This window comes from Erithacus rubecula (assembly GCF_903797595.1).
Source record: "Erithacus rubecula genome assembly, chromosome: 19".
Taxonomy (NCBI): Eukaryota; Metazoa; Chordata; class Aves; order Passeriformes; family Muscicapidae; genus Erithacus; species Erithacus rubecula.
The window spans coordinates 6,004,232-6,031,966 of NC_136671.1; the positions used below are offsets into that span (position 1 = coordinate 6,004,232).

General features: G+C 42.8%; 2 protein-coding genes across 8 annotated transcripts in view; both read left to right on the forward strand.

Annotated features, from left to right (window-relative positions):
• The window catches only part of LOC306810202 (septin-2), a 34,701-nt gene extending 22,915 nt beyond the window's left edge, over window positions 1–11,786 (forward strand). The window contains exons 12-13 of one of the 4 annotated variants that reach the window (XM_079322475.1): window positions 4,679–4,766; window positions 10,988–11,786. In XM_079322475.1, the coding sequence (XP_079178601.1) occupies window positions 4,679–4,747 (69 nt within the window). In that variant the 3' untranslated portion in view covers window positions 4,748–4,766; window positions 10,988–11,786. The remainder of the gene's footprint in view (window positions 1–4,678; window positions 4,767–10,987) is intronic. The other 3 variants (XM_079322474.1, XM_079322476.1, XM_079322477.1) reach the window with 3 other exon arrangements.
• Window positions 11,787–12,365: 579 nt separating this feature from the next.
• SEPTIN5 (septin 5) overlaps window positions 12,366–27,735 on the forward strand; it is a 41,139-nt gene continuing 25,769 nt past the window's right edge. The window contains exons 1-2 of one of the 4 annotated variants that reach the window (XM_079322473.1): window positions 14,636–14,758; window positions 14,892–14,902. In XM_079322473.1, the coding sequence (XP_079178599.1) occupies window positions 14,716–14,758; window positions 14,892–14,902 (54 nt within the window). In that variant the 5' untranslated portion in view covers window positions 14,636–14,715. Of the gene's footprint in view, window positions 12,521–14,635; window positions 14,903–27,735 lie in introns of those variants that run through there. The other 3 variants (XM_079322470.1, XM_079322472.1, XM_079322471.1) reach the window with 3 other exon arrangements.

Below are 27,735 nucleotides of genomic sequence, written 5' to 3' on the forward strand. Positions count from 1 at the left end.
TAGACCAGTATATAAATATGTAATGTGTCTTTTATATAACATGGCCAAAGGGATGAAATTTTGAATTTCTCAGGGGACAGTCTTTGAAAGTTTCCTCTGGGGCTAATCATCTTTGAATAATTGCTGCTGAAGTTGCAGGGGATTAGGTTAGAACTTGAAAAAACAAATACATTTTTAACTTCTGCATGCTATTGTTCCAAAGAGATCAAGAGGCTTTGCTGAATCTTCTGTAGATAAGCTGGTATGAAGTCCCTTCATATCCAAATCATCCCTAAGGTTCAGACTGGGAAAAATCTGTGGAGGAAAGAGGCACAGAGGAAATGGGCTTGCATTCCATGGCCTTCACAGAGAAAACAAATATCCATTTCCCCTCCTGTTCTGCATTCCCATCAGTAACGGTGCTTGATGTTCTATTTACAGTTTTGTGAGGTTTATATAACCTTGGAAGGAATGAATGCTTGAACTAATGCCAGGATCATCTTTATCAAGGCATCACTTTTGCTAAATGGTCTTTTATTATGCCAAAGGATGTGGTCCCCAGTTCAGCCAAATTGGAATTGCTAATCTGTCATTTTGGATTTACTGCTTAGTCTGGTTGTGCTTTTGCTCATTTGCAAGTGATGACCTGTTTTTTAGAGCTGTAAAATGAAAATAGGCATAAAGATTTTCTTGTTCCTTACTGTAAATATGATGCAGTACAGATTATTTTGATGTTGTAGTGTAAGTGGGCACAAACTTAAATTTTGTAGTTTTGTCCCATATTTTTCCTACTCTGAAGATGTCTTATAAAAACCTTTCAAAGTTTTGAGAGGTAATACTTTCAGAAAAATGTTAGGGCTGTGATTCCATGAAAACATGGAATGAACTCCTCTGGGTTTCTCTAGTGGGATTTTCTACCCTGAGACTTTGGGCAAATCCTCCACACTTGTGTTTTCAGTGGAGCTGATCAGCAGTGGGTTGTATATAGTGGAAAGAACACAATGTTGAACTTGTTTTCTTTCTGTCCTTTCACTTTCTGAACATGTGTAACCCTTTGGCAGATGAGATAAAGAGCCCTGGGTTAGTGTGGGAGTCAGGAGGGGGAACAAGAGTGGGGCTGCCAGGCTGGGGGCAGCAGTGGCCTTGTGGGGAGTGAGGATGGGACCAATGTGTGCAGGTAACTGCTGCTGCTGGGGTTTGGGGAAGCATTGTCTGGAAATATAAGGGGCAGACTTTTATAGAAAAAGACTGCTGATGAAGACCTGCAGTGCTGAGGGAAATAAAAACAGGTCTGAAGTTTAATTTATTTGTGGCATGTTACTGCCCAATGGAGGGGTCAGAATGCTTCAGCCTTGTCCTGTGAAGTGTGCAGCCTTAGTCCTGGAGAACTTCTTAAGAAGAAAGCCCCAAGAAGCAATGGGAATCCCTGAGGAATTATAGTTAAAAAACTTTTTTTGTTTTTTTTTTTTTAAGGAATTGCTTTTTTTTGGTTGGTTCTAGCTGTTTTTTGAAGGTACAGTGCATGCTGCTCATATACTGCAATGGCTGTGGCCAGAGTGACTTCTGCTCTTTGTCAACATGTCCTGTGGTAGCCATTTCTCTCAATGGTAGTCCCATTTCCAGTTTATCAGGAGTATTTTTCTTGTTTTCAGTTGACAAAATTGTTTGTGTTCTTTGGTATTGGAAGTATTTTTAATCAAAAGAACTCTTACACTAACATTCACTAGGAAAATTCACTGTGCAGTTTTCCATCTTGCCCTATTCTTGCAGCCTCTTCACTCTTCACTTATGCTTTTCTTTGTAAAAGTATAGGTACCAATAATCAGACTTGGTAGAGGGGAAACATATCAGTGGGAAGTAAATATTGTGTGTTTCTTAATATCTCTCCTGTGATACCTGCATGTTGGTCACTGAGAAGCCATTCCTGTTGTTTAAAGTGCAGTAGTCTTTGTTGGTATGGTGGTGAAATTCTGGAGGTGCAAGGGAGCTGTGTATCTGTGGTTTCTGTTAAGGGTGTGGAAGCTATTAATGAGATGTATGGTTCACTTTTAACTCTGTAACCTTAGCTCTCATTTTAAATGTTTGTTTCCTTTCTGGTTTGCTGCAGACTTTACATGATCATTTGAACTAAATTGTAGACCTGACATAAGTAAACCAAGGGGCATTTATACCAAGGTTACGTTTATTCTTTTGCCTTTTGTTATCTGAGAATGCACAGGAATTATTTGTTTTAACAGATTTCCAAACATTGTTTCCCAGCTTCCTTTTCATGATGTGCATTGCCCCTACACTGTCATGTTGTAGCATCTGTTCTTTAGGGGATGAACACAAATATATCAGTGCTGCTCCTGCAAGTGAGAGGACTCACTGCTGAGCAAGATCAAAGTCATTTTCTGCCCTTGATGCTTGCAGTCCCCACCAGCAAAGGGAACACGGATGTTGACATGACATCAATTTCAGTCTTTGGTGTGATTCTTTTACATTCTTCTTTTTTAAGAGCAGAGGTTTTTTTCTGTCTATTCAGTAGGTCCAGTAAGGTGAACATGAGCTGGGTTTGGTTTGTAGTGTAGTGTGAAAGAACAGCTCTTGTGTCCTGTCCTGTACTCGAAGAATTGTTGAAGAGACTGGCATGGTTATCACTTGAGCACAATACAGCTTGATTCCTTTTTTTTCAATTTTCCAACAATGTGCCTGGTTTGTTCACAGGCCTTGTGCCTTAAAATTTTTCTGCTGAATTACTCTAAAATAGCTTCAGAAACTTGCCATTCCTTCCCTAATGGAAAAGACTGAGACTTTACCAGCAGGTCTCAAAAACACCACATGAGGATGAAAAAAGGAAAATCTTTTACAATCTTAATGTTAGAGCAGAGTAGGTTTCCTGGGGCTTTTATGCTACCTTACATTTGTGTCATATGCAACATCTGATTTATTTTGTGCTATGGGTGTACTTTTATCAGATAAAGTTAAGAAAATGAAATTCTCAGTGCTGTATTTAAGTCTTAAAATATGATGTTGGCTGTGAGCAGAATTCTGCATTTGAGCAATCACCATTATACGTGTGCAGCAGTATCTCCCTATGTGATTCCTGAATGGTTTCTATTTTGGGAATGTTTCATGGCTCAGCTTGGAGTACTCTTGGGAAAGCTCAAGTAGGAGAGCTTCCAAAAAGCTAGTGTTATTCTGATGGTAAATCTGCAGAGGCAGTTCAAAAGACCAGGTGTCTTACATTTTTGCAAGTTGATCTTTGAAGCTTTTTCAGAGAGCATCTCTGCAGCAGTCACAGGAACCTGAACTAACCTCTCCTGGACCCTGTGCAAGGGGATAAGTACATAAGCCAGCAAGTTTTAGGCAAGCTCTGGTACTGCTGGCTGTGCTGCAATCTTTTTTACTCTTTAGTTAATATTATGTTTCTTATTCTTTCCTAAATCTGTATCTGAGAGCAGGCAAGAAAAAGTGATGTAGGCACCTACAGTTAGTTTTTCTTGTTTTGTGATGTATCTTTAAGTTTGTTGGGTTTTTTAAAAGAAAATAAAACAACAGCTCAACACCACATGTATGTATTCAAGCATTTGTCTCAGGTTCTTGTGTATTGAACCTGGTGGAGTAATGAATATCACAGTAGTTAATGTGGTTGACTGGGTGAAAACAGAATATAATTGTTTAGACAGAGTGCTTTTTCAGTTCGTTTCCCCCCTGAAAATAAATGAAAGCAGTTCTCTACATAATTAAAAAAAAAAAAGAGAGAACTTGCTATGCAAGCCTCAGGTTTTTACATGATCTCTGGTTTGAGGTGGATTCATAGGTTATACAATGTTCATGGAAATAGCAGCCCATTTCCTTCCCACTTTGTAAAATGGGGCTCTTGTAGTTCTGTATGTGGAGCTTCCCCACCTGCATTTGGAAGGAAGTACCCAGTCATTTGTAAAGCAAATTAGAGGTATTTGCATATATACTTTGGAAATCCATATTAGTGTTCTTTCTTGTGTCTTAGGAATATTTGGATTAATATTTTTTTTTTTTGAAAAAACAACCAGCAACAAAGCATTATATTTAAGTGGCCTTTTATGAGATGGAAACCAACTTTTAAGTGTTATAAGAAAATGCCTTAAGAAAACAGTTATTTCCAGGAAAAGTAATTGTTTAGATGTAAAAAACATTGGTGCTTAACATGTTTAGTCTGGCTTTCCAGATTTTATAAACATCTTTCTATTTCTCTTTTGAAATAGTTTTTAAATCTTGTTTTCATATTTGGCTGTACTGCTGCTAAAAATTTGCAGAGTTCTCTGATAGTCACAAGATGAGTGTTCCTGTATGATCTTATGCTTTAAGCACCTGTATCAGAACAAAGCTGCTTCAGCTCACTTTAAGTGTAGCTCTGTGCACACTTAAAGGACATTTCCTTATTTAATTGTTGATTCACAGGTCTGCAATCATAGTTGGGTTCAAAGTATTTGGATTCTATTGCTTAATTTTCATTTTAAGTATTCTTACAAATCCTTTGTGAAAGTTAAATGTTTTGAACTGAAGAATATGAGTTGGAGAAAACAAAGTGCTCAGTTATGTGAATTACTGAACATTGCCAGTTAGTGAAGAGGAAAATAGGATCTGTGTTCTGCCATAGAAAAAAGTTTTAGGGTTTTTCTGGATTTTTGGGCTTCTCATGAAATTGTTGTGAACACTTGGTGTCTTTCTCTTCCAGCTGCGTCGCATGCAGGAGATGATTGCCCAGATGCAAGCCCAGATGAGGATGAAGCCTGGTGATGACTAAGGTGCTTAACATGCATCAGGTATTGCTTTTCTGACTTGTTTTCACCTCTTGCATAAGATTTTGGCAATTATTACTTTTAATTTGCATTTTGGGCTTGTGTTTTCTGTACTTAACAGGAAAAAAGTGATGTCATAAGTAGACTAGAAAAAATATGCCAGTGTTACCTTCCAGCTATTTTCAAGACCTGTAAATCCTTCTCTTCAGTGCCTTACTTTTGGGTCATCAGGCTTTGCTTCTGTTCAGCTGTTCAGAAAGTTAATTTGATATGCAAACAAAAGTTAGAATGTTTTAGGGTATGTAGGCTGCTGAGTTTTTAACAGTTTTATTAAAGAACCAGACAGAATTTTGGTCAGGTGTACTGAATAGAGACTTCCTTGATGATATGTATGGTGTATTAGGGGAGATCTGAGTGAGTGAAGAAAAAAATTCCACATGCTCATTCTTTCTTCTGGTAGAATTTTTCTTTTAAATGCAAGAACAAGAAATGGAAGGATATGAGGAGTCTTGTTGCTTAATACTTCAGTTTAATACTCTAGTTGTGATTGCTGGTCTTGTGGAATGTAAAGCTTGAATAAAATGGATTATATTATCCCTTATGACCTTGTGTCAGCTGCCAACATTCCAAGCCTAAAATAAGGAGATTTTTTGTTGCCTTTATTTGAACTTTGTCTTCCTGTTTACATAAAAAGAAGAAAAAATAATTAAGAAATAAACTTATTCACTGGATTCTCACTTAAGCAGAAGTTGATGGTTTTACTAGTACATGCACAGTTATCTTTGAGTGAAGTACTTTAGAGGAAATAACTAATTCAGTCTCAGGTTTTTTACTGTCAGTGTCAACTGTTGCAAATAGAGGAGTCTTCACATCACGTCTTCCAATTTCCATGCTAAGACGTTCTCCCAGAGTTGGAAATCCAAACATTGAGGATAATTTTGTGGCTGACCATACAGTGTATGTAATAGCAGTGTCTGACAGAAAGTTCTCATTCCCCAGCCAGGAGCTGGTAATTTTGCAGCCTGTTCAATATTGTTAAATACTATAGTCTGAATTGAAGGTTCTAAGTTTTCACTGTGACTTTGTTGTCGTGTGGCCAAGTTCTTACCACTTGTGGAAATGGTTATTTGGTGTAGGAAAGTTTTTTTAGTGTAAATGATTGTTACTGTTTTTTTCTAAGAAGCTCAGTTCTTTGTAGGAGTTAGAAATCATGTTTAATCACATGACACCTTCAAACTGATACTCAATAAGAGAAAAACACCATAAACCTACCCTTGTCCACAGTTGTTGTTGGCAGAGCAGAGGATGGCAAGGGATAAAAATATATTCAGAGTTCCTTCCTCAGTTCCTGGATGCTGGCTTTGGTGTGAAATCAGTATCTGAGGGCTGATGGGATGTAGTATTCACACTAATGATTAGCCAGAAATGGCCCCAGATCCCCTGTGTTTCACTGCTTCTGTAATACTGGATATGGTCTTTATAAAAAGGAACTGGAGCATGGTTTGTCCCAGGCTGAATTTGCAGCTATGGCTACCTAAGTAAACAGAGTTCTGAGCAGGCTTGTGTCTGTCCAAGGGAAATGTTCTGTAGATACCTCACACTGCTAATCAGGGTCAACTTGGACCACTCTGTAGGTTAAGCAGGAGACTTTGCAGATTTAATTGAGTGCTCCCATGATCTTGTTGTTATTTGAACTAAAACTTGAGGTCAAGTTAATTGGGCTGAAATACTGAGTGTGGTGTGATGAGTTCAACCTCCACCATTCCCATCAGATTTATTTGCTGTATTTTATTGAAATCACTATTTCTAGAGAAACCAGAAAACTTGTAATTAACACAGTGGTTAATAGAACCAAACTGCCAACAAATTTAAATGTAGTTGGTATTAATCTTTTTGTTCAATCACAGTTTATCTTGGAACATCTCTCAGGTTCTAGTTTTACAAGAACTTTAAAGGATGACCTGTGCTACTGAAAGCACAGTCTCTCCTCCCATTGCTCTTTGCACCCTTAGTGCTGAGAAAAATATGTGACTTCATAAACAGAGAGTTTATGTAAAAAATATTATTTGCACTCTTTTTATTCTCCATACATACCTAAATTTGGTGTTTTTTCAAAAGTCCCTTAAAATATTTTTCCCTATATAAAGCATATCTCTACAGATGTTTTCAGGTATTTTGGGAAAAGTGGGGTGTGGTATGGTATGAAGACCTTCATAGGTAAGAGCTGGAGAATAAACAGTAGGGTAATGAAATATGGTAATATCCAAATACTTGAAATACCTACTTCTGATTTCAGTTGTATTTTGAAGTGGGGAGGAGATTGCTGAATGCTTGGGAGTTTTCTAGGAGGAGCATTGCATAATAATTAAAAAGTGCTAAACTCAAATCCTTGCCAAAAAGACTGACAAGTCTGTGTTACCAGAAAGTGCTACACAGATGGGATGACTGGAATATCTGGTTTGCCTGATCCCTTTTACATAGGGCCATCTTTAAAGGTTTTATGGAAAGAGCAAAGGGAGAATTCACTTCAAGCAGTTTCCTTTACTTTCAAGGCTGGAGTAGGGAAGAATAAGAGGAGTGACAAAAAGATTAGATGCAGGGAATACATTCGAAGTTTTCAAAGAGGGCAGACAGATAATCTTGCTGTGGAGAAGTAGAATCTGGAAAGGGAATGAAGATGAATGCTGGTGGAGACTGGGTTAGAGGTAGGAAAGGAAGATGATTTTGGCACACTGTCCTTCCTGTTTCCAGCTTCAGTTTCTGACAAAAGTCTGTGAGAACACATTGTGGTGATTAAAATCTTTTGAGTGCAGCCCTGACAAAGGTGTGTTGACCTACACTTTTGTCTCTTTCCTCTAAACATTTAATAGCTTCTGTGTGCAACTAGTGCAGGTGGAGCAGGCAATGAGAGCACAGCTAGACATTAGAATATTGTTAGAATAAGAAGTAACAAATTTTTTACTCTGATGTTTGATATACTCACCTTACTAATGTTCCTCGGATTTTTTTTTCTTGTAAAACAATTTGTCAGTTCACATGAAGGATTGAAGAGGAAAAATGGAAGGGTAGAGTCATGTAGTAAAACCTTAAACAAGTTTTGTTTTACTTGGGTGCTCAAATATGAAATGCTTTTAAAATAAGCCTGCAGTAACTCCAATAGCACATTTACTAATTTCTGAACTTGTCCATCTCAGATGAGCAATTATTATGAAAAGCTCTAATAATTGTACCAGACGAAGTGGCTATTGGTGAATGTTTCTTCCCTTCCATTCTCTGTTTCTCAAAGTGTATGTCTTTGCAATCTGTTTTCCTCTTGTTGTTCTTACAAATCTGGTTTGTCTGTCTTCACTCAGTTTCAGGATCATACTGGGACAAATCAGTAACAGAAGCCAGGCTGTGGAACACTAATACAGCCATCTGGAAATGTAGTTATATTTAGGGAAATATGTTCAGACAAAAAAGAAACCTAAGCATCTTGCACTTAAAATATCTGTAGGGTGTTGAAAATTCTTTTAGCATAGCCTGTAATTTCCACAAGTATTTTGAAGCCTTCTGAGCACATTAACATCATTCTGGTTCTTGATAAGAACAGTGCTAAAGACACCAAATAACTCCTTCTTTCTACCAATGAATTGACATCATTTAACAGATCAACACAAAGCAATGTCATAGCAACCAGCCTTCTAAAACGATGCTGCTGAATTGATCTGATGAGAAATGTTATTTGAGGAAGTAGAGATGATGTTGTAGCTTTTTGGCAGCTGAAATTGAAAGCTTAGAGAATTTGAAGCTTGGGCAAATTCGTAGTATTTGGAACAACTGCCTGGCATTGCCAGTGGATGTTTCTCTAGCTAGAAACTAGACCAGGAGAGTGTTGGCAGTGTCCAGCTCTCCTCAGCTCTTCTGACTGAGGGTTTGTTCAGCAAACGCTGCATTGATATGCTGGCACAAGTTTTTTCACCTTTAGGAAACAGACTTATGTTCCCTAAATTATTACCAAATTGTATGGTAACATGAAGAACCTGAAAATGTGTCAGGGCCACTTTTTCCTAAAGAAAGAGAGGAACATGTCTGATAGTTTTGAAGCTTGGATGCTGCTATGTAGATGTGACTCTGTGGTTATCACTCCTATTAGCACATTTTACTGATGAGCACTGATAATCAGTTCAAAGGCCAATTTTGTAACTTACTGTGAACTCGGCTGATGATGTTTGCTGTGGGGAAGTATGAGGTCTCGCTACAGAGTAGCAAAGGAAATGGAACAAACTTGTAGCGTGAAGTCAACAGAGGGTGACTGAAGCAGCAGAAAACCAAAGTGGGGTGCGGTGACAAAATGAGTCAAAACCTGCAGCAGAGCACTGGTGTCATCCAGTACTCCTCTGCCTTTTGGAAAGATGCCATTTCTCAGAGCTCTTGCTGACAATGGGATACTCAAAGGACTGTAGTTATGACATAAAATGGGTGCTGTTTGAAGAAAAACAATTGGGGTGAGGGAGAAAATGTAGCTGCTTATCAAGCAAATTTCTCTCATTTGGAGTTCAGATGTGAAAACAGAGGTGTCAAGTCACCCTGCATTGTAGTGGTGGTCTGGGAAGAGCTGAGAGGGAGACAAATTTCCTTTACAAGGTGTTCAAAATCTTCAGGAATTCAGGATTCTGAGCTATGTGACCACATGATCAGGGTGCAGGTGTATGTAGTACTTGTTAGTTATGCTACTTACCAAGAGAGTTTTGTTTTAATGGCACACTGGAGAAATATCCTCTGTGTTCAAGGGTGGTATGAACTCACATTGCTGACAGAGGCGTTTGTTAACTCTCTGTGTTGATGAAATGAGCATGAGGGACTATAAGGTTGTTCTAGTAAAACTGGAGGTCAAACTTGTCAAGGATGGTATCAACCTAATTGTATCATAAAATATTGCCTTACAAGGAGATGAGGAAGAAAGAGCAGTGAAATGAATCTGTGTTAAAAGTACACAAACATACTTTTCCCAAGTGTGTTCTGTGAGCTTATAAAATGTGAGTATGGTGGTGCTAATGCTGCTAACATCAGTGCACAGCTGTGCTTAGAGCCCAAGCCTTCATGTTTATTGGAAATTTCACTCTTTTTGTGAGTGAAACTTGAGTTAGAGTTTCTTCTTAAGGTATCTTCTGTAACAGATTAGAGTTGGGAGGCAGAGGCAGAAACCAAGTTTCTCTTTCAAATTCGAAGTAGCAGTGTAGCACAACAGGTTGATTTTGAATTTGAATATTGAATTTGCTTAGCAGTTTATGGACTCTGGCTTTAAAGCCTTATTACTACTTGCTTATTTTAGTTGTTATTAGAAGTGATGGGCTCCTTAAAATGAGAAGGATATTTGTGTATTGAACAGAACTCCCACAGTGAGAATGGCAAAGAGCAAAGGATATTCCTTATCCCCACTGTAGTTTGGATGAGTGTTGCAGTGTATTTTACAAGTAAAATGGCAAAACAGTGTTTCCTAGCATATTTCTATTTTTTCCGTCCAGATGAGCATTTAGATTAAGCTAACTTTTTCTGTTAGGAATGAGTATTTTTGGGACTGGAGAATTTGAGGTGTTTCCCCTGAGTTCCAAATCTGACACAATTTCTTAAGCAGGATCCAACTTTCAGGGAGAGCTGGGATTTTGCTTTCTTTGTAGCAGCCTTTTTGATTGGCAAGTAACTGTAGAAATATCCAAAACTGATAGTTATTTTTGAAATTACAGGCCAATATTCCTTTTTTTTTTTTTTTTTTTTTTTTTTTTTTCAGCCATGGGAATGCTGCTCTATGAATGCTTGAAAAAATGTCTGCTTTCCTGCTTTAGTTTAGCAGTGTTGGTACATGATGTTGAACTTGCTGCCTACTGCTGGCCCTGTTTAGCTGAGTGGTTTGTTTTCCTCAGCAGCAATAATGCTTCACAGAACAGGCCAAGGTCGATGTGCTGTGTGCAGGGCTGTTGAGATGAGCTGTAACGCTCTCCTTGTCTTCTTGTAGGCTCAGGGGGGGTATGGGTGCCCAAGAAACTATGTAGCTAAAAATAAGTTCTCATTTATAAGCTCTTATTGGACAATTGTAATAAATATTTGGGGCCAAACTGCTCAGCTGATCTAGTTGTAATGCAGGTCCCTGTGCTGCAGGAGCTGAAACTCCCTATTCCCTGGATTATGCTGCTTTGCTCAGAGGGGCTCTGACAGTGCTGAGAGTTTGTCCTTTCTAATGCTGTGTTTTCCACTTTTGTTCCCAGCAGCATACGGTTCTCTAAGTGGATGGGTGCTCTCTTTTCTTTGCCTGAGTGGTAACGTTCAGATGCAAAAGCTGGATGCCACAGACCAAGAGCTGCGTTAACACAAACACAAAGTCTGAAGATCGTGTTGTAAAACTGCTTGTTTTATATACTCAATGTTATTCAACTTATAGTGTATCTTTTTGATTCTTTTGGTAACACTGTCTTCATACTTACCAATGTGGTTTTATTATCCTTCCTATACCTTTTTATCCAGAAACTGCCAAGAGTACACTGTTTGGACTAGTCATTGTGGTGGGTTTAAGGAATTAATCATTTATTTGCTAGGTTGTTCTGAACGGTTTCGTGGTTAATACTAAGACCTTGTGGCCTGTTTACAGTAAACGTATGTGTGTTTGCACAGTATTATAACTTTCACCTGCCATTTTAGGTTATTATGTATCGTATCAGTTTTTCAGAACTTTCCCTGTGCTTTTGTTGCTTTTGAAGCTTCATCTCTGGTGATTTGCATTTGTGTGATGTATGAGAAAATGTAGGAAATGCTGATGATTCACCAGTGATTGGAAAAAGCTGACTTTTCTAAATCGTCGTGCATTAACACACCATAAACACTCCACACACCAACAACTTGTGTGGATGCCTCTGGAGGTTTGGCTTCAAGTCTCAAGCATTAATGGCAAAAATTTGTCACAGGCATTTCTATCTGTCAGCTGAGTGATGGCATGTACTGATTTTTTTATATTTACCATAGCACTACTTTTCATTGAAGTTTTGTAATAAATTGTATGAATGTGGAAAATGTTGGGTTTTATTTTGGGGTGGTTTTTCTTGTTTCATTTTATTTTGCCTTTTCAAGCTAACATATGAAATGCTGTAATGGTGTTGTGCACATTGCATATTCAAAGGAATTGTGATGTTTACCCTGGGGTATGAAGGTGTTTTCTAAAATTTGTCTACCTGCAAACTGCTTTGATTTAATTTCAAAACAACTTTAAAAGTGTTTTACTTATAAGTTAGGTAGCAAGGGTTTACATCTGCTTTTTTCCCAAAGTTCATTAGGTACCTACTGATGTCTTTAGTGGTTGAATATCTTGGAATATCTGATCACACACCTTTCTTTATAAGTGCATGAATGTTATTTCCTTTATGTGCTGTGTTATAGCTCTCTTCTGCATGCTTTTGTAATCTTGTGTAGTTTATATATGCACAAGTGTAAATTACTTTACAAATATGGGATTGAGACACTTTGTCTTCTGTACTAAATTGGGGTGTCTTTCATGTAATGATTACCCCTAATTTTGCTGTCTAGCAATGAGTGTTTAATCAGGATAGGATTCACAAATGATTGGCATCACTGGGATGCATATTTGGCTTCCTTGGAGTTGAACTGCATAAAATGGATGTTACATTGTTACTTCAGTGGTTGCTGTAATGAAGTTAAAAGAAGAAATGGAGTGACAGATTTGCATCAACACAAATTTTCTACTTTTTTTATGAAGATTTGAATTTAACATGTCTGTCCAGAGGGCAAAGGTGAGAGATTTAATGGCAAACTTTTTCTCATTATTTGTTTGCTGTTTTTTGCACCTTTCTTGTTGTTTTTCTTCTAGGATTTTGCATCATATTTTGCAACCCCCTTAATTATGTGCTGTCCGTTTGTGCTTGTGAAAGTCAGGACAGCCACACCCCTTCTGAGAAAGCCAGACTTCAGTTGGAGACCTTAGTTACAAGCTAGATTAGCTCTCTGAGCAAAGGTGGCATGAAAGCTTTGCCTTTTAAAGTAATCTAGGACAATGGGGAAGCAGACTATCAAAAGCATCTAGTCTTTAATTTTATTAAAAGTAGAGGAGTTTTATCTCTCTTGAAAGCAAGGCACCTAAAGTCACTGTCACAGTGGGAAGCCTCAGTGAAAAGATTTTTACTTGGGGATACTGAATACCAGTTGATAGTCTGTACTTTCTTTGGGTTTGTGGATTCCAGATGGAGCATTTTGGCTCAAAATTTGAGATCTATTTTAGTAATTGTCCAAGAAGGGCTTGTAGAGCTGCTGATTCCACATGTGAGTACTTTCCTTTCGATGTAGGTTTTTTTGGTTTTTTTTTTTTTTGCTTTCTGCCACTTCTTTGATGTTGACTGGTGTTAGTTTTCAGTTACATTTGAACTTGGTTTTGTTAAAATACTTAACAGCTTACTGGGGTAGTACATAGCTGTTAAGCCAAGTGTTTGTACTGTGGAGTGCTCTGGATAGAGGACACTGGCTAGAGCCCACTTTCTGTTTTTGCATTTCAACTCCCATAGGTGTTGGCAGTGCCAGGGCCTTGGAAGACAAGTCCCTCTCTCTGAATTTCATCCTGGCCTTTTCCAGACTGACGTTTTCCAGCACTGGGACAAAGTGCCCACATGTAACTTTTTAAATGACTGTTCAGCAGGATCAAAGAGCATTTGACTGCAGTCCTTTCAGTCTTCATTAGTTTTAAAACACTGTGGCAGACTATAAAACAACTCATGAAAGGCTGATTGACTTGTTGGTGCCTTAAATTGTAGAGCAGAGTCTCTAATGGTCTGTGGCTTTCTAGCATTTGAAAACAAGGAAATTTGCTGACAATTACCTGATTCATTTTTTTCTGGTGCTTTGAATCAATGGCTGAAAGTGAACTCAGGGTGAGCTAATGCAGTTTTAAAATGTATGTGCCTTGGATTGCCAGGCCTTGGAAGTGTCTCCTTGTTTTGTTATGAGGGATGTTTTGAATGAGAAGATGGAAGAAATGCCAAGATGATGTGATGACTACAAGAATTTGAAAAGTTGGTATTGTGGCATTGTGTCAGATTTGTGCCCAGGCAGAGCAGTGCCCTTCAGTTATGCAGCCATCACCCTGCCAAGCTTACCCCGCCAGTATGTGGAAGAGTTTCAGGTCTGACAATTTACCTGTCCTTGAAATGGGGAAGACATGACCCCTCCCCGCAGCCATGGAAGTCAGGGAAAGGTTCTGGGTATCCTGAGTCTTCACATCCGTTCTCCTTCCTTCTCTATTGTTGAGTTTTCTGTGAGTTGTTCTCATGTCATGTGCAACTGCTGCTTTTCATTTAAGTTCTGTTTTGCCTCGTCTTAAAGAGTTACACTGACAGCTTTTGCCTAAAATAACTTCTCATAGAACCTCTTTTAAATTTTTTAATGGAAACAGAGCGCATTCCTACTTCACGCAGCATGGTTGCAGTATGATTCAGGACTTCCCACTGTATTTTGAGATGCCAAATCTGGAAGCACATTTCCTATTTATTCCGTTTGTGTTTGGGTTTTGTATTTTTTTTTTTTTTAATACTGTTTTCCTCCTCCTCGGTGCTGTGTTTCTGTTCGAGAGCAGGGAGTGCTGCCATTTATAGTGTTTAAACCTTCAGGGAGGAGGTGTAGCCTGCCCGGGTCCGGGTGGCTGCGGGGGGATTATTGGCGCACACCAGCCCGGCCCGGGGCTGCGTTCGCCGGGGCGGGGTGGAGGGGCAGTATCGCTGCGGTGCTCCGGCCGGCGGTCCCGCTGCCGCCCGGCTCCGGCAGCCCCGGCCCGGCTGTCACCGCGGGGGCGGGCCCGGGGCGGGCTCGGCTCCCGGGATTGGCGGCCCCGGGCGGCCCCGGCCCCTCGGCGGCGGCGCGGGCCGGCCCCGCCGCTCGCACTCGCTCAGTCCCCCACCCACCCTCGCACACACGGGCACGGCTGTCGCTCCGGGGAGGCACCATGAGCACGGCCATGCGGTACAAGAGCAAGCTGGTGAACCCAGGTGAGGCGGCGGGGACGCGCGGCCGCTCCGCCCCGCGGCCCGGCGCGTCCCTCCCGCCTCACTGTGTCTCCTTTTCTCTCCCCGCTGCCGGTCCCCGCCGCGGGCATCCTGCCCTGGCCGCGCCGCCCCGCAGACGAGAAGCAGGTAGGTGGGCTCCCCGGGGATCGCGGGGATGCGGCAGCTACCTGGGCACGGCGGCGGCTTGGCTGCCGTCATCCGGGAAATGGGCGCTTCGCCTGCCGCATCCTCTCGGGTTTTGGCTTGGGTTTCTTTTTTGTCGCTGCTATTGGGTGTGTCGAGCGGGCTCGGATGGAGAAAGGCAGCGCGGGGCTGGCAGAGGCGTTTGGGTATTGGGAGCACGTCTCGCATCCCTCTGCCCTCCGCAGCACAGATGCGCAGACACAGCCCCGCTCCTGCCGCTCCTTGGTGCTGCAGCCGATCGGCACCTCGCAGGCGGCCAGGATTTGGGTGTTAGGAAACATCTGTTTGGCTTTGCAAAGCTAATAGCTATTTGGAGACATGCCTCTGAGTCCTGGAGAAAGAGGAGGGGTGATGCAATCAGATGACATCGACAGGTTTTTTGTTGTCAATTTGGTATTCGGAGGGGTTTAGGATGTTCGAAAAGAAGAGGAATCCTCCTCTGTAGAGCTTGAATGCTTAGGTAAGAGGTTATCAGGGTCCCGTGTGTTCCTTATCACCCATCATCATGATCTAGGGAGATCTGCTGTAAAGGGAAGAGCCTTTCTGTCTCGAAAGGGTGGGGATGGAGGTGATGGTTAACACAGCAAAGCAGTGCATGGGAAGAATCCCACCCATTCCCAGCCTGGCTTACACTTGCCTTTGGGTCCAGTCTTTCTCTGAGGCTCCAGTTCTGTATGAAGGAAACACCTTGCTGCTAAGACCCTAGTAGTGCACAGCCTTTTAGGGCCACAAAAATCAAATGAGCTTTGTAGCAGCCTGGGTATTCACCTGGCCGTGGCAAGAGATGGTGTTTCTCTGTATAATGCAGACTGGGCACTGTTCATTTTTTTGCGAGCTGCTGCACACAGTGATGAGAAAAACAAAGTAAATCTAGGGGTAATAGGATAATAGGATCACCAGATGCATTGTTTCCCACAGTACTTGAAATTTTGCTAGTATTTTGTAGTTATTTGTGAATATTGCAGTTAATTCTTGTTTTATTTCTGGATGAAAGCAATCCAGAATGTATTCTGACACTGTGGAACAGTGTAAGCTGTTCTTAGGACCTAGTGTAAGCTGTGAAGTGAGGAGAAGCTTTGTGACCCCCCCAGAACCATGCTGTTCTTCAGTTCATGTTTTCAAATTAAGAGGGAAGCGGGTTATGTATAAGGCTCCTTTCTGTGCATTCCCTAGGGGAAGAAGCGAGGTAGAGATCAGAGGAGTCTGTTGTAGATTATTATCATAACTCCTGAAGGCTCTTGTCACACTGCATAGGCAAAAGTGGGCTGGAGTCTGTACCCCAAAGAGCCCTTGTGTGCAGGACAGTGCAGCTCCTGCTGGGGCAGAGGAGATCTTTTCTCCAGTGTGGAGGGGGTGTGTGTATTTGTGTGTCTTGCACTGAGTGTAGAGTGGGTCTTGCATGACAGAGCACAGTTCATTGTGGATTTGGACCAGCCCTGTTACTTGTAGATAGAAAGGGGAAGCCAAGCTGTGAACACAAAGCAATCTGTTTAAATTGAACACACAAAAGCATAAATGATTTTTATTTAGCATTTTTATAAGAGCAAAATTTTTCTTCCTGTGCCACTTTTTTCCGATCTTCTTGCATCTGACAGCAGATAACAATTTTGAAAGATTTACTAAAGCTTTTGTCTGAATTAACTTTTAAAAAATTATTATAAAAACTATTTTTAATAAATATTTGGGAAATGAAGTGAGCTTCTGAGAGGGCAGTACAATAGATTGCATGTAAGTAGGGTTGCCTTTGGTGAAGTCTTAATAATATTCATGATTTACCTAGTCCATAGATTGGAACAATGTGGTATCAAAGAATGTGTGTCCATCCTCCCTCACAGCATGGTGCATTGTCTGGGTTCAGATACTCTGATTTGCAGACTGGGCTCCAAATTAAAAATGGAAAAAATAACGGTAGATTCTCCACCTCTCTGATTTCTAAGGAATGACATCTTAATTATTGAAGTCAGTTGAGGTTTCATACTGGTCTCTGTGTGCAGAGCATCCAGCATTCCCAGGGGAAGGGTTGTGGTTTAAGACCTTGGGCTGGTGTGGAGCTTTGTGGCACGTTGCCTGGTGACACCAAGCTCCTCAGTTTTATAATACCTTAGTTCAGCACCTCTTGGAGAGGGTTGGTTTCTCTCCTAGCAATTTATTTACCACTGGATCACTGAGAGGGATTCTCATAGTGAAGCTGGGTAGGAAATGAAGCAATGACTAATGTCCCATGTGCAGAAGAGTAAGCCCAGTGTGGGGAAACCCAGCAATTTGTCAAGAATTTGACAGGGCAAGTACAGCAGATGGACGCCCTGCCAAAGCCAGAGGTGGGAAGAGTAAAGGTGAAACCTCCCAAGGACCTGGTTAAACTGGAGTCTCCTGGCACACTCCTCCAGAACGTGTTCCTCCAGAACATGCCTCCTAGCTGGTGGTGTTGGCGTGTGTGTGTGAGTTTGGGGTGTTACCTTGCTGTGTCTCTGAAGCTGGCTCCTGCTCATTCAGGCTCATGTCTCTCATGTTCTTTGAAGTCATTGTTTCTTTTTAAATCAGGAGGATGGGAACCGCTCCTTCCCAAGTTGATCTCTCCCCACCCCATCAACTTGCAAAGTTTTTTGGGTGTGGGAGAAGAGACTATCTGGTGGATCCAGTTCTTTCAGTGGGTTTGAAATTATAGGGCTGTGCCTTTTGCATTCAGCTTAGTCCTTTTTCCCTATTTGGACTTATTTTGAAGTGGTTTGCTTGTCAATAAAAATATATATATGGGGGGCTGTGTATAGAAAATATTCTGTGCAAAAACTAGTTTAGAGGAGTGGTTTCAGTGCGAGTCATTGAGAACTGAATTAATTGCCTTTGTGTTTCAGTGTTTGAGAATCTGGGTTTTATGTGGTAAAAACTTACATTCATACTCTTTTGGGGTTTTTTTCCTATTAAAATGGAGCAGAGATTTCTATATTTCCTGGAATAGCAGATATTGCAACAGCAGAGATGCCTTGGATCTAAAATAGCAACTGTGCCAACACAGAGCATCATTTTTAAGATCAACTTTCAACCCCAGCCTTGCTTACCAGAGAACTCTGGCTGGTGGAAATCCCCCAGTTCTCTGTTAATGTGTGCTGAACTGCCTTCTCCTTTTCTCTACTGTGCTTATGGGGAAATAAGCCCAGGTGGGCTACAGGAAAGTGTATCCCCTGAAAGGCTGCACTCCATAGAGCTGAGGCACCTGGGGTAGCTGTAGATACTGCCTGTCACACTGAGAACATCTCCAGTGCAGGCAGCTGCTGATGACCAAGAACAGATTAAGAAGAGGGAAAAGTGGTGATTCCATGTTCCTTGAGCTGGTTGAACATGGCCTAATGTGACCCTCAATTTCTATGTAGGGAAAATTGATTAACTGAGTTTTGTGAAAAGTGGTGAGAAATATCATCAGGGTGGTAGGTTCTCTTGTACAGCAACCATACAACAAAGACCATAAGCAGAGCTTAGTCTTTGCAGAATCTTCCCAAAGTCTCTGCTGGAGTAGCTTGGAGGATTTGTACTTGCATTGTTTCTTTGTGGCATTACCATCTTTCACTAAATGTTTTTCTTACAATAACAGTATTGTAGTCTTGTGACTAGAGGAACGTTCTTGCTTGTACAGAAAAGTATGAACCTGGAAGGAGAACAGACTACCACTGACTCTTTAATTTTCTCAGAATTAAACCAATTATTTTATAATTATGATTCTTTGAGTCATTGGGAGCAACAGTATGGAACTGTGTTCCTGCTCTGTGTCTGTTCAGGGTGGTTGTGGTGAGATGGCTTCTTTATTTATTTTTTTTTTTCCCTTGGAGAAAGCAAAATTATGTTTGCAGCTCTCTAATAGGATATTTCACCACAGCTGGATAGTCTCTCACTGTGTCATAGCTTGCCCTGGGTGAGGCTGTTTCTCTTTGACTCCCCACATTAATGTCTCTTCCAACCTATGTGTTTTCCAACCCTGGTCATGCATCCTGGCTACCAAGATGCTCCTGCCAGAAAGGGAGTAGCAAATTAGTCACAGAATCTGGAGGTAAATACTGGAAACACTCTTAAAGCAGCACATCCATGCTTGTTTTTCTGATGTCCCAGTGTATTTTGGCCAGATGTAGCATAGGAGTGGAAGCTTTTACTTCTCTGTGAAAAGCCTTGTGTGTTTCATTTTTTTGGGCCCATTTCAAGAGACAACGTTGGTCCCTTGCCCTCTGAGCTGGGCAGAGGCTCAGTGCTCAGAACAGTGTGTTGAGAACGGGTGGGACTGCAGCAGATCAGGAGGTTCTGCTCTGCCTGTCTGTCTGCTGTGCATCTGTCTAAACAGCCTGGCTGCAGGAGGCCCTGTGTCACAGATGGGCTGTTCTAGGCTGGGAAGGGAAGTTCATCCTGGGCATGTGGACTTTTTTTTCCCCCCCTATTCTTTGTCTGCTTTGCTACTTGGAAAAGGGCTATAAAGAGAGGTCAATCCATGGACTTCGTGGTGAAACAGAACCACTGGAGAGCTGGGCAGAGATTCTGTCTCCTGCTGCTGCTGCTGTCTCTCTTCAATTATTTATGGTCCAAATGGATGAAACAGTTGCGAGTGCAGGGCAGGGCAGAGGTTCAGCCCTCTCTGTGCAAGCACCAATCTGCAGTTTATGAAAAGGAGAAGTAAGTGCTTCCTGCACAGGATTTTTGTCACTTCTATTTCTCTGCCCTGATACTTGTGTACAACTCCAAAATTCTGCTGCACTTGTGAGAGCTGTGCGGGGCTGTTCCTGTGTTCCAGGCACATTAACCAAATGTCTAAGTTCAACAGATGTTAGGGGCTGATCCTTGATGATGTTGAGGAGGTAGGAACAACCTTCATTTAACCCCAAGAGATGCTGGTGACACTTGTTCACTGGCTGGATTCCAGACTGCTGGGGCTTTGCAAAAGACAGCTTGCAATTGCAGAGGGGAAAATGTTGCTGCCATTTGAACAAAGGAGAAACACAGTCCCTGGGTGCTTTTAGTCTCCAAAGTCAAGGAGCCTCTTACAACTACTTATGCTCTCAGAAATGTTACTGGCTTCACGCTGATGCTGTTCTTCGTTTGATGGTTCTAGCAATAAATGTAAGAGGCTTGTATTAGGACAGTTCCCTGGAAAAGTTGAGGAAAGGTAATTGGAGAGATAAACAACTGGTGGAGTTCAGTATCTTCTAGAACCCATATTGTCCAGTTTCAGTGTAAGGTGCTGTTCATTAAATACCAATGAAATGGACATCTAGGAAATCAGAGGAGATTCCATCTCAGCCAGCTGGTTGGTCACTGTGCCAGGCCAGGCTGGGTGCCTGCTGTGTATTTCTAGAGCTTTATCAAATTATTTGTAAACATTTAGTGCAAGGGGTTTCCCCAGCTCTTTTGGGACACCCCACAGTGGTGGCTCCTACAACCATGCTGCAGTTACTGCTCATATGTGCTGAAACCAAGCCTGGGGAGCTTGGCTCCATCCTTAATACTTCAGGAACTTCTTGCCAAGAGACCTCTTGGCTAAGTCGAGGGGGTTCCTCTCCCATTCCCATTTCTCTTCCAGTTCAAGTGTCCTGTGTGTTACCTTTTTTCTTGTATAGCAGAGCATGAACTGGAGGATACATTCTTTGCTTACCTGTAGAGTCTTCTTTTCTGACCAACACTAAGTGTTTGTCCCCTTCTTGCCCAAGGCACTGTCACTTTCCCTGTGACAGTGAAACCACACAGGATAATGCTCTACTCTTAAAAGAAACATGGGGCACCTCTAATATGTGTGTGACTTAAGATGTTTGTGAAGTGTATGCAAGTTGTTTCATAGCATACCAGAATAATTCCCATAAGGGCTGGATTTTGTGTATGTGTATGTGCATGTCTACAGTGTGGTTAGCCTTGAAGCACAGGAAAAAATGTTTGTCTGCTTTTACACATTCTTTTTCTCCCAGAGATTTGTCCCTGGAGCAGTGAAGAGGTTTGCAGTCATCTTGTTCTCACAAAAGTGTTCAGGAGCTGGATTTGTGTGTGGTGTTGGGATGAGATGCCAGAACATATGCTCCTCATCAGTATGTATGTGTGCTGCTGTTCATCCATGACTTGGCTTTCCAGAAACACTGTTCAGCATGAGCAGTGGAAGGCGGCACTGCATGCTGAGAGGGAAGATTGGGATGTACAGTGCTGACCATAGGGGCTGGGCTGCAGGAAGTGGAACAGATCTGTTGCTTCTAACTTAAGTAAGAGCTGTCTTTGTTTTAGGACTGAATGGGGTGATAGTCTTAATTTCTTCTCTTTTCTATTTCCAGTGCATTAATTGTAATCTATTACCTGCTAACATTCAGCTCTAGAATACTATCCCTTCCCTCAGTTCTTACTCCCTGCCTTCAAGGCTGGTACCCAGCAGCATCACAGCAGCCAATTGCTGGGGGTGGCTGGAAGGGAGAATGTGCTGAGAAGATGCAGGGACTGTTTTGCTAATGAGCTTGGCTAAGTGTTGGCCAAGAGCTGAAGAGGAAGTGAAACCCTGCACAAGCATCTGCAGGGGTATAACGCCAAGAGGGGGAGGAAAATTGTTTTGTTTCTGGCTTGAGTACAACTGTCCACTCTTGAAGGCAAAAGAAATAAGAGAAGTTGAGGCTGAAGTTGAGTTCTGGGAGAGGGATGTAGCTGTGCTGGGCAAGGCAGGACAGTGCAGAGATGCTCAGGATGGCAGAGATGTCTGGATACAGCTGTGGAGCCCTCAGCCTGCCCCAGCCTAGTTCAGTGCCAGGGCCGAGGGAGGCTCAGGGTTAACACAAGTGTAGCACTGGAGGATCTGGGGCTGTGGTTCGTGCAAGCCTGGGGCTCTGTGGGCTGTGAGCCAGTGTAGCTGTAAACCAGTGCAGTCAATCAGAGGTGGGAAGCCCTTACTAGAAGTTAACTGCAGTCGTTCACTCAGCTCTTACATGCAGGGCGTTTCTGTGCACAGTGGCTGGTGGCAGTAAGAGCCGAGCTGGCCCTGCCCCGACTCCTGCAGGGGAGAGGGGCAGCGGCTCCCTGGCCCTGCCCGTGCTGTGTGAGCACTCGGTGCCGAGGACAGGGAGACCCGCGCCTTGTGCAGCTCAGCCCTTTGCTCTTCCGGGGATCTTTGGGAGTGCCCTGTTTGTCTTGTAGCTCCTTCTCCAGTGTGTCCGGGTGTGTGTATGGAGCTGGGATGGCCCGGCTCTGCCTGACCCCACCCGAGGCAGTTGGTGCCGTTCTCCCAGGGTGACTCCTGGCAGGGAAACTGGGAGCTGAGTGCAGGCTGAGCAAATAAACCACAGGATCATGAGTGCTAGCTCCTGGAGACTGGCCATGAGGAGTGAGCCCGTCCCACTGACCTCTGGACAGTGCAGAAGCAAGGGAGGGGAAAGAGTTCTACTCAGCTTGTGGGAAAAGAGGCTCCAAGGGCTTAACATCTTCCTTCTGCTTTCTGTGAGGCAAAGTCCATGGCAGTACAGATGTGGCTGCAGTGATTGTTTCATTTTTCCTTGCAGACCCCTGGTACATGAAGTTGTGTGAACACACATGAGAGCTCAAGTCAGGCCTTTTACTGCTATAGTTTGTATTGCAATTATTTTTAAGGTTACTTCCCAGGCAAGTCACTTCGCTTGCAGCTTTTTCTAATATCTTCTCACTGTTTCCTCAGTGTGGGAACTATTTTAATCCTTCCTGATGCACTGAGCTCATTCTCGCTGTGATACGTACACACATGTAGTCTCTTTAGATCCTGCAGTCTTACATCCACTTTTATTTTCAAATAAATTGCATACTACATTAATTATATATTCAGATGTAATGTGAGTCACAAAGGCATCTGCCTGCCCTACACACAGTCCCCTTGGCTGTGCTTTCTGTTTGGTTTAAAGCTCTCCTGAGCCTCTGCAAGTGATTTGAAGTCCTGGAAATATGGGTAGGCAGTACTGGAAATGCCCATCTGGACCAATAGTAATTTTGCTTTGCCCAAGGCCTGCTGTAAAAAATGTCAGAGAGATTTATGGCTTTTAAGATCCAATAGATTTCAGAGGTTCCCGCTGCTTAGGGAGTATGGTGCCAGCTGGGATCAGTCAGTAATGGAAGAAGCAGCAGAGCCTTCAGAAGCTGGTATTTGCCCTGTTTTGTAGGCAGTGGGCTGAATCAAGGCAGCAGATTCAACAGATGCAGCTGGTCTGCAGCAAAGCCTTACCATGATTGCACAGGGCCAAGGTGAGCAGGAATGTGTCATTGGGACAGTGACAGACGCTGACAGGGATGATCTCTTGTCTCCCAGTTGTTGTTCTTGCAGTCCAGACTCTCAGAGATGGTTTCTGTGATGCAGCTGGAGCATCAGGTGATGCACTTGAGTGCACTGGAGCTGTAGCAGCAGAAGAGATTCTGTCTTATCCCAAGGTTTATACCTGTGCTGTTCAGCTGCTTTAAAGAGCTTCCTCCCCTTGAAAGGAGCCCTTGGCAGCACATGTGTTTGAGGGAAGTGGGTATTGGGGAGGTCAGTCATTTAGCAGAACTTTGTGCTTTTACTGAGCAGTTAATGCAGGCACCTGCTTGGGAAGCACACCAGGCTCACTGAGCAGCTGGACCCTCTGGATCAGCTCTAGTCTGCCAACAGCCCTGGAGCTGACACTTCAGAGGCTCAGAGCAGCCCACAGAGGTCAGCAAGTTAGAGACCTGTTTGCTGCATATGCCCCAGTAGTGCCACATGGACCTGCTTGGGGCCCTGATAACCACCACTGTGCAGCAGGTGTGTGTCCTTTTGCCACCTGGATAAGCCTCATCTGCCCTGCCTGGCCATGCTTGGCTCACACCAGCTTCACAGCATTGGATCTCACAGCAGTTTAAATAAGCCAGAAGCAACTGGATGGAGCCCAGAGTTCTTGTTCCTCAGTGCTTGCTCTGTTCTGCTGCCAGTCTCCAAATGGACTTGCATGCCATCTCAGAGCTGTGGGATGGCATTATTTGCAGCAGCTCTCATTAATGTCAGTGAAAGCCTTTCTGTTTGAGGTGGTAGGGCTGGTCCTCAGCAGCTGCTCAGACGTTCCAGCCAGTGCCAGGCATTTTGCTGCCTCCTTTGAATGCCCAGTGTCATTTGAACATCTCCCCGTTCCTCCCATGGTCGCACTGTCACGGGCAGGTGTCAGGCAATAGCAGAATTGTTCTCTTGGTAAACAAGTGGTGGTGTTATTGGAGCTGCCCCTCATGTGGCAGCAGTGCAGTGTGTGCATGGGGTTGCTAATGAGGGATATCATGGGGCTTGTTAGTTTGAAAGCTTAATGAGCCATCTTCTGGCTCTTTGTGAAGTGTGTGGATGCTTCTTCCCATCAGCTGTTCCTGTGCTGCATCTTGCACTTGGGTGTGCTTGGTACTGAAGTGTGTCCCTGTGAGTTAGAGCTCACAGCACATATTGGGCATTTTGGAGCACTCAGATCCCATTTATCATGGCATTCATGGCAGTGGACATCCAGGAAAGGTCTGGATGAGGCCACTGCTTTCATTTCCTCAGACACTCTGCTCAAGGGCTGAGCTTCTTCATGCTCCAGTGAATCCATGTGTACTGGGTACCTAGAGTTTGTCTCTTAGTTGGTATGGGATTTTCCTTCATGACAAATAACTATTTTTCTTCACTATTTTTTCAAAAAATAAAATAATTGGGGCATCCACCTACCTCTTGGCTGGCATCCTGCAGTAATAGGCCAGCATGTGTTTTCTTCAGAAGAGGAAGCAGGTCTTGCTTTGTATTTTCAAGGCAATGGTTTATAAATGAGCCTGAAAAGCCTGCAAGGGATGAGAACCCACACAGAGAATAAATCTGAGAAAATAAATCCCAGAAAATACATCCCAAGAGATCACTGTTTGGCCTGGCAAGTCAAAGCCCAGGCTAGAAGCCCAAGAGAACTCCTCCTCATTTGGAGCGTGACAGTGATTCCAGGCTTTGCTTGAAGATAGTTATTTCTGGATTCCTAAAACATATAAAGGTTTGACTTCACGTTGTGGGTATCTAATTTGTGAGTATCTAATTTGATTTTGCACCCAGTTCTTTTTAAAGGGCTGCAAGTGACAAATTACTCTTGGCTGTTGTGGCTGTCACTTGAGCTGATGTTGCATATGGGTGCTGGTCTCTGCTAACCCCTCGACTGAGCAGAGCATTCCCACCCTGCCTCATTCCTCTGCCTTACCTACATGGATGTTTCCATTTCCTTTGGGTTGCCTCGTAGGAAAACAGTCTAGCAAATGCAATTTTTTCCACTCCATTGCTTCCAAGTTCTTTCTAACATTGCGTGTTGCTGCCCCTTGTGTGTCCAACAGCCACAGCCTTCACAGTCAAATGACTTTCTGTCTTCTCTAATATCTTTTTAATCTGGTTTCATTCTGAGTTCTAGAAATCCAATGTAATCATCTCAAAGGTGACATCTTCATGAACTCTGCTATTCCAGTGTTAGCATCTCTCATCTTACATCTCATGTACTTTACCTTTTTTGTTACTTTCAGATGGGCCCATAAAGAAATTTATGAAATCAGCAATACCACAGAAAAATTCTCAGGAGGGAGGATTCCACAATTATCTGTTCCTTACAATCAGGAATGTATTAGTTAGTTGCTGATAAGTTTTTCTCCAGGACAAGTAGATATTGATGACTCTGACTGGATAAACTTTACAATGGAAATCAAGACTGAAATATCAGCAAAGATCAGTGTCACAGTGATATTATCAGCAAAGAACAGATGTTATGGAGAATCCTATTTGTTCAATGATCAGGCTGTGGTCCTAATGCAAGGACAGTAGCTATTCATCTTGTGACACTAATTTTTGTGATTGATTTCTTTCAGTTTTTCAGGGAAGAAATTGTTATCTTAAGATAGAAAGGATTTTAGGAGATGTAGAGAACGCGCTTTTGAATGTCTGTCTTTTAATAACTCTCTGCATGATGTACAGCTTTAGTGTCTGTCTCCTGCAGTTCAGCTGGGTGATAAGGCTTGTTCTTGAGGCTGTAGTTTTTATAAGAAGACACAAAATGGCAATCTTGAATTCAGTAGAAAATACCCTCCCTGAGACCTTGTCAGGACAATACTTGTCTTCCACATCTGTCCTGGTCAAACTGCGTTGCTTGGTCTGGCTGCAGAATTTTATACTGAATGTGAGGGGTGAGATTTGCCAAAATTGCAGAGTTGGGTTGTAAACCCAGTGCCTTTTTTTGGTAAGATCATAGCAGCTCTGATCTTCTTGTTCCAGTATGAAGCTCAGTGTGGCCTTGTGACATGATGACAGTTACTGGTGTTTGCCTGGCAGTGGTGTCTGTGGAGCCTCTCCTGGCCACAGCCTTGCAGTTTCCCACTGTGACAGTGCAGGACTGTGGGATTTTCCTGCCACAAATGAAGTGATCCTGCTTGCAGTGCCTCTGAAATTGTCAGCATATTCTTCATTAACCAAGGAGCTGACACATTCCTCTGGTCTGGGTCGGTGGTGTGGAGATGAAAGGCAATAGGCTGAAACTTGATCTTTTCCACAAAGGCCATTGTACAATGTAGTTATTTAAAAGGAAAATTTTTTTAGGCAATTTGCAATAATAGGAACCAAGGGCCAGCCTTCTTTTAATACAGATGAAAGTGCCTAACTCCTTTGAAACTGAGGAGCTAGATACCTCCTGTATTTTTTTAAATTTGGCTCTGGTGAGCAGCCTTGTCACTGCTCTCCCCCCACCATCCCTCTCTGATCTGAGTTGCTGTGTAGCAAGAGCTCTCACCATCTCCCATGAGGAGGCTGCTGCTGCCTCGGCATTTACACACCTGGTGCCAGGCTTACAGTTGCCTTTCATGTGCTGTGGTCCATGGATTAGGTCCAGGAAAGGAGTTGCTGAAGGAAAATAACTGAAAAATACTGCAAGAGGTATGTTCCAGGCTGCTCTGAATGGCCCTTTCATCTTTGCCTTAAAAAAATCAGTGAGAGTTGTAGCTCTGTGAAAGGATCATGGCTGTGCTCAGGAGTGACAGACCCATTTAACATTTTAGTTTCTGTATTGGAACTGAAACTTTTACGGTGCTGCTTCTATTTTAGGGATCTATTCAGCAGAGATGTTCCATTGCAGATTAATCTCTTAAGCTCATCCCACCTTCTTTTGAAAATTGTCCTCTTTATTTTCCTTCAGACTTCTCCTTAAACCCTTCCTGTTGTCCCTGGCAGGAGCTGGTTAGTGGATAGTCACAGTTCATTGCAGTGACTGTGCTGCTTTCTGACTGCTCTGTGTGCCTGACTGTTGTCTTGTGTGCTGAGCACAGGCCCTCTGTGGCTTGGTCACCTCTGTGCTGCAGCTCAGCACCCTGACACAGGGCTGTGCTCCCTGGGAGCATGGAGCTGACTGCAGTCCTCTCTGACAAATCCAGGAGCTGGGCAGAGCATTGCCCTAAGGCCTTATGCTCCCATGTGCTTGTCTCTGCTTTACTCACATTCATCACAGCATGAAAAACTGACACAGGCCTTGCTCTTGCAGATCTTATCTTTTGCAGTGTTGCTTATCTTTTGCAGGGGAGACAGAACATGGCTTGGAGCTCTCCAGGGCATCTGGGTGCAGACCCTTCTTCAGTGCTTTCCAGCACTGGATCCTTAAGGGCTCAGCAGACAGCACTGGCCCAGCCAGGGCAGGTGTGGGTGTGTGCAGTGAAGTTCTCTATACTCAGAGGTGGTGGAACTGAAGCCCAGGATATAACAGCTCTGTCTAGAGGCATTTCTGTCTGGAGGCCATGATTTTTAGGGATATGCTGCATACTTGGATGAAGGAGTGGCTCTG